General features: G+C 53.5%; 3 protein-coding genes across 3 annotated transcripts; 2 read left to right on the forward strand and 1 right to left on the reverse strand.

Moving 5' to 3' along the window:
* Window positions 1-391: 391 nt before the first annotated feature.
* GCG54_00006383 (uncharacterized protein) lies at window positions 392-1,330 on the forward strand (the record flags this gene model as incomplete). The annotated part of the gene is made up of 1 exon (XM_045406386.1): window positions 392-1,330. One exon carries the CDS (start codon window positions 392-394, stop codon window positions 1,328-1,330), a length of 939 nt encoding a protein of 312 aa, XP_045267678.1.
* Window positions 1,331-1,868: 538 nt separating this feature from the next.
* GCG54_00006384 (uncharacterized protein) lies at window positions 1,869-4,271 on the forward strand (the record flags this gene model as incomplete). Its single annotated transcript, XM_045406387.1, has 1 exon — window positions 1,869-4,271. One exon carries the CDS (start codon window positions 1,869-1,871, stop codon window positions 4,269-4,271), a length of 2,403 nt encoding a protein of 800 aa, XP_045267679.1.
* A 298-nt stretch (window positions 4,272-4,569) lies between these two features.
* On the reverse strand, window positions 4,570-5,606 carry GCG54_00006385 (Pectate lyase H; the record flags this gene model as incomplete). Its single annotated transcript, XM_045406388.1, has 2 exons — window positions 4,570-4,742; window positions 4,805-5,606. The coding sequence occupies 2 exons, from the start codon at window positions 5,604-5,606 to the stop codon at window positions 4,570-4,572; spliced, it is 975 nt and encodes a 324-aa protein (XP_045267680.1).
* Window positions 5,607-6,648: the final 1,042 nt, after the last annotated feature.

Here is a 6,648-nt window from a genome sequence, read left to right on the forward strand (position 1 = left end):
TTTTTGTCGCAGGAATACCACCCACCAGAATCGCCGTCTGCCGTGACCCGAAGGATGGGATCGCCGCTCGGCAGTCCCACCCGGGGCTCCACACCCGGATTTAGCGCCCGTATCACCGGCCGCGGAGCTCCGTGGAAGGATTTCATCGCCGCTTGCAGCCTGTTTGATTACGTACTCTCGTAGCGTCGCTTAAGTTGGGTTGAGCATCCTTTCGACGTCATTCAGAGTATTTCAAGGCGGCGGATTGCACCTCATTCGAACTAGTTCTCAAAACATCATCGTACCCATCTACGTCGGATGTAATACTTCTTCTTAGTTTTCAGCTGTAAAACGAACACTCAACGAATTGCGTCTGGCAACATTTCCAAGAGTAACCACGAGCGCCGCCAACATGTCTGTTCTTGTTCTCGGAGCCGGCGAGTTGGGCTCAGCGATGCTCAAAGCACTCAGCTCACACCCCTCCCTGCCAAAAGAAGCCAACATCTCGGTTCTCCTGCGGCCATCAACCATCTCTTCCACCGACCCATCGAAATCCAAGATTGTCTCGGACATCCAGGCACTCGGTGTCTCCGTCGAAGCGGGCGATGTCGTGAACGATTCCATTGCAGACCTCGCCGCACTCTTCAGCAAATACGACACCGTCATCAGCTGCACCGGCTTCGTCGGTCCCACGGGAACCCAGCGCCGCATTTGTGAGGCTGCATTGCAGTCCAGCGTCCGCCGCTACATTCCCTGGCAGTTCGGCGTTGACTACGATGTCATCGGACGCGGGAGTCCGCAGGTCTTGTTTGACGAGCAGCTCGACGTGAGAGATATGCTACGCGCGCAGACCAGTACCGAGTGGGTCATCATTAGCACGGGACTGTTTATGAGTTTCTTGTTTGTGAAGGAGTTTGGAGTCGTGGACTTTGAGGAGAGGAAGTTGAGGGCGCTGGGCGGCTGGGATGTGGAGATAACAGTGACGGGACCGGAGGACATTGCGAGGATGACGGCGGAGGTAGTGTTTGAGCCGAGGAGCATTTCAGGTAGTGGGAGCAATGTGATATTTGTGGCCGGGGATACAGTCTCATATGGGAGGATTGCTGACTTAGTGGAGAAGAGGTTTGACGAGGTTGAGTTCACGAGGGAGGAGTGGGACATGGGATTGATAGAAGCAAGTTTGAGGAGTGACCCGGGGAATGTGTGGAACAAGTATCGCGGGATCTTTGGAGCTGGCAGTGGCATTGCCTGGCCTACGGAGAAGACGTTGAACTATCAGCGTGGCATTAAGCTAGAAGACTTAGATACGTGCTTGGGAAGGATGAAGAGCCCGGCAATTTTGGAAGCGTAAGAGACCTTATACAAAGGTCGGGAATCTCCCGATGAGACACCCCAAAGAGCTACTCGTTAGTAAAATCAAGAACAAGCTTTTATGTGCTCAAGTTGAGTAAAATCAGGCCCTTCTTTCCAACCTGTAGGAGCAAACAAGCGGTCTCAAAATGGGTCGATTTTATTGTTCTTGCCAAATGATGCTATGTGGAAAGTAAAGTTGACCTTATCCTTATCCCCACGAGCTAAAATCAGGCTGAGTCCAGCTAAACCAAACTTACATACATAATTGTGTTCTACCCACTTTAGTATGACCACATGCAGCAGTGCTACGTACTAATCGGCCATTCCCATTGGTTACTTCATCTCACGGTGTCAGATTTCAACAAAATCTCGCAGCCTGATTTCAACCCCGCTCGTCTCACTCCTCTTGACAATCATACTTGAGGGCCGAACTCCTCAAATATTGACCACGGCCATATTACAAACCCTCGAAGTCAAGAGAAGCAACCTACAGTCGGCAAACTTCTCATCTACTTTAGTCTTCTCTTCATGCTATTATGGCTGGAAGATATAGGGATCCCCGGCTGTCAGATGAGTTCGAGTATCTGACTGTGCCTCAGTCGAATCGAGGTTATCATTCGGACGATGAAGCTCGGCAGAAGAAGCGGACAGTCTTTGTCGACCGCACAGAGCCTCAGGTGTCAACCGAGGCGAGAAGGCCATCCCCTCCGCCGAGACTGAAGCGTGCTCATGTCGCACCGTACTCCAGTCGTGTCCCATCTCCACCTCCGTTGAGGAACGACCATCGCCGGTTCTCTTCCCAGGATGTACGGCCATCCCGCGCTCTCAGCCCTCCGCGACCAGCACCATACGCTCCAACTGGCAACTCTTCATATCCATCATCTCTTAGGAGGAATGGATCTCGTAATGCCCGGATTCCTCCAGTCAGTGTTGCAGTTATCGGTCCCCAAGGTTCCGATGAAGTTGAACCATCCCGAGGGATCTCCACGCTACCTGTAAGACCAGATGCCGATGTTTCGTTTCCGAAGGTCATGCATCAGCAAGAGCAACGCTCATGGCACAACAGGTCAAACTCGGCTGGCCGATCGATCGTGACATCGCCGTCTCTCGCAACATCCGGGCAGTCATTCCCTTCATCCGCGACTGGCACACTCGGCGACAGACTCTATCGATACAACGCATTAGGAGAGTCTGAAATCAGATTGATCAGACTACTTCCGGCGCGAATGTTCAAGATCAAATGCGAAGTATTCCATGCTCCAATTACAAAACTACCGGATTATATCGCTATATCGTATGCGTGGGGCGACGCAGGGGACACGCGACGTTTGGAACTTGAAGGCACAGAGATTCCGGTATCTGCTAGTTTGCATGGCGCCTTGCAAGCTCTCCGACGAAAGAATGAGATAGTCACCGTATGGGTGGACGCGCTCTGTATCGATCAGCACAACAGGGATGAAAGAACACAACAAGTTCAAATGATGACAAAGATTTACTCGAGGGCAGAGTCCGTAGCTGTCTGGCTTGGCCCAGAAGCAGACCGGAGTTCTGACGCGGCCGAGTTTCTCCTGAGAATGACTCAACATTCGGGATCACCAGACAAGATTACGAAACTTCTTTCCTCCAAAAGCAACGAGAGCGACATCGCTGCAGCCGTATCTCTTTTCGAAAGAGACTACTGGAAGAGACTGTGGGTGGTACAAGAAGTCTTCAATGCACGCTCCGTCACTGTCTATTGCGGCTCCAGCAAGCTTCCGTGGGATGTCTATAGAGAGGCGTCCAACGTTTTTCAAAGACACAAGGGTGACTTGGATTACTACTTTCCTGGGAATTCCCAGGGCCGGACATACGCCAGAGCAGCACAGAACCACTTCACTTACTCCCAGATTTTGACTTATCAAGGTCCTGGAAGTCTTCCAGACATCCGAGCTTTGAGACACTATGGGGAGGATTCTCTTCTGGAGGTTATGCGTGTCTGTCGACGGAAATTCTCTGCTGATCCAAAAGACAAAGTCTTCGGAATCTTGGGTTTGCTCACAGAAGACGTGCGCAAGGACTTCCCAGTCGATTACAGTCTATCCGTCAAAGAAATCTACACGGACGTGGTAGACTTTCTTATATCAACAACTGGACGTTTCGACGTGATTTGCGAGGCCATTCACTACCCGCCTCACATGGACACTGCGAATCTACCCTCGTGGGTCCCAGACTGGTCTCACATTCCTGACACCGTCGCTTTGGGCGCTATGGCCTTTGAGCCGCCCTTCTCCGCATCGCAACGCAAAGAGATCAAGTTTTCCTTCAAAGACGATCGTCGAAACAAGATTGAGATCACCTCTCTTGAGATTGACACCATCCGCACTCATGGCATTGCAGTCGGTACACTGTGTACATTAGCAGACTACCTCATGGCTTTCATCCACTGGAGAGCGCTTCTGCTAGCGACGTACAAGGCCGACGATCTTGAGGCGCAAGACCTCTTCTGCAGGGCACTTTGTCTCAACCAAGTGCCTCGTAAATGGGCCAATTCGTTCGACTGGGTTACCGCCTGCTTCCATGTGTTTGCGTCGTTGATTCGGGAGAGGCTGCCGCATCTGCCTCTTGATCAAGAGCTTGAGAAGTACATTGACGCGAAGACTGATATCAAGCCTGACGCCCGTCGGAGATTCCTTCAGGAACACTTTGGCTCTCGGATGATGGGTCGATGCTTTTACATCACTGAGGGGGATCGCATTGGCATCGGATCTGGATTCATGGCTGTTGGAGATGTCGTCGTAGTCCCACTTGGTTGCTCAACACCAGTGGTCCTTCGCCCTGAGGGATGTCGCTCAGAGTGTCGCTATGTTGGCGATGCGTATTTGCATGGGTACATGTATGGCAGAGCCATAGATCAATGGCGTAATGGAGACAGGAAGGCGTCCAAGTTTGTTCTACACTAGTGTCGCATCATGGGAAGTTTCAGTTTCAAGTTGTATGATAGCCAATAGAGGCGTTCAGCGGCCGGTGATGAGAGCACTATTCACGATGAAGCACAAAACGCGCAAGCTTTGGGTGACAACTGCCCACAGGGCTCATTGAGTCTAAATACATACACGCTATATGGGCATGTACAGAAGGAAGAATATCTACAAGTAAACAAGCCTATACATGAGTGCCTTTTCACGGAATGTGGCACTGTTGAGTCTCTCGTTCGGGTCAAAAAGTGCCCGAGCAGATCTCGCGATTTTGTTCAGGAGCTTAAGAGCTGGTGACATCGGAGGTAGAGTACTTGCAGGCGGTCGACGGGCCGCTGGAGATCTCGGTGGGCTCATCACCGGAGTCGTTGCCCTTGAACTCGGTGCAGACCTCGCTGACGCTCTTGGCAACAACGTTGGTGAAGGTAGCAGTGTCACCGTAGTTGGAGTTGATACCTGGAGGGACAGATGTTAGATGGGGTTTCACAGGAGGCTGGGTGAAAAAGCGAAGCACTTACCAGCAAGGAGCTTTCCAGAGGAGGCGTTGATGTCATCGAAGATAACGTGGCGCTCGTACATGGTCTTGCAGTTGCCGCAGCTGCGGTAGAGCTTGCCGAAGTCGGAAACAGTGAAGCCAGAGACGGAGAGGGTACCGGCACCGTTGTGCTGGAGGACCTTGTCAGAAGCACCGGTAGCACCACCGCCGGTGATCTTGGTGGTCTCGCCGGCGTCCTGCTTCTTGATGGTGAAGGCGTCCTCGCAAACAGCAGACCACCAGACGTTGGTGAGAGTGCAGCCACCGTTGCAGTGGACGCCCTCGATCTGGTTGGGGCCGATGATGACGTTGGAGAGGGAGGCGCCCTTCTCGAGGATGAAGACGGAGTCGGAGTCACCGCCCTCAGACTGGCCAGTGCAGGAGACACCACGGTCGAACATCTTCATGCCACCATCGAAAGACTCGCCGGCGGCGATGGTCTGGGCGGCCTTGAGGACGGAGGTACCGGAGGCGGCGGGGATGTCACCGCCGGAGGTGCCGTTGCTGGCAGCGGCGATGGCGAAGGAAGCGGTGCCGTTGCCGGGGGCGGAGGTGATGATAGAGCCGGGGGAACGGGTCTTGGTGGCGTGGGTCTTCTTGGGCTTCTTCGCGGACTTGGTCTTGGAGGGGCTGGCCTTCTCAGCGCGAGCGAGCTTGTGAATGAGGTCGAAGTAGCCGGACTCGGCGCGGGCGAGGTTGTGCTCCTTGGGAGCGGCCTGGGCGGCGGGAGCGGCGGCGATGCCGAGCACCATGGTGGTGAGAGTGAGGGCGACGGAGTACTTCATTTTGATGGTTGGTTGGTTGTTGGATTGGTTGGTAAGGAAGGCGAGATAAGTGAGAGAGAAAAGGGCTTGTCTACTTGAGAGAACGAAGAAATAGAATCAAGCCTGCTTGAAAGAGTGTAATGAACAATGAAGACCGAAGAGGTGTGAGTTGAAAGTGATGAGGAAGAGAAAAAGCTGCTTTTGGCTGGATATCCCGCCGTTACTTATATCAAGTGAGCTGCCAGGATGGATGGCATCTTCCCACGTCCATGTCTACTGTAGAGTTACACTACAGTTACCGGCGCCAATATTAGATGTGGTCCAGACTAGAACGGGAACTGGTCCAACTCCAGCCAAGGCCAAGAGGCTCCATCTCCTCCGCAGACTACACAGGTATCAATCAACAAGCGACGCGGAGGAAATGAAAGCGTCGATGCAGGTACTGAAGATCGCACTGGAGCCACTAATCCACCGTGTTCCCACAATGTGGGCTCATCCCAAGAGATCCTGTCAGACTCAGCGCCAACTGCCATGCAGCACCGGTAGTAGTGAGCGGGCGTGAGTTAGGCGTTGACCGGTGGTGGCATCCCTCCGGCTGTAGGCTCCATCGGAAGACGGACACAGTTCCCGGTTCGGGACATGGACTCATCCCAACTTGATTGTTTGCTTGCAGGTCGTTGCCCGAAAGAGAGGTGTGATGGCCGCTCCCGCATCGGAATCTCGACGGGGGACCCCCGTGTCCTGACTAGCCAGTCCCGCCCTTTAATTCGATCTCCTTGGCCCCAAAGCTTGAACACAGACGAATCCCAGGTCTTGAATAAAGTGATGGCCCAATCCGGTTCACGGGCGGGAATCGCCCCTGGGCCCTGCTCAGCCACGCGCCCACACCAACATCGCAACAGCCCCGACTTTCAGTCTGTCAAAGCCGTCACTCACTCTCGGTCTGCAGACAACTCTCGCTGAATCCCTGGCTCTTCAATCACTCCCACACACACCACAGGCGGCGCCATCTTGCTGCCCACTCCCCCATGGCGTCTGCCAGGGGCACATCTCAATGTCGCAC

This window comes from Colletotrichum gloeosporioides, assembly GCF_011800055.1.
Source record: "Colletotrichum gloeosporioides strain Lc1 chromosome Unknown consensus_19, whole genome shotgun sequence".
Taxonomy (NCBI): Eukaryota; Fungi; Ascomycota; class Sordariomycetes; order Glomerellales; family Glomerellaceae; genus Colletotrichum; species Colletotrichum gloeosporioides.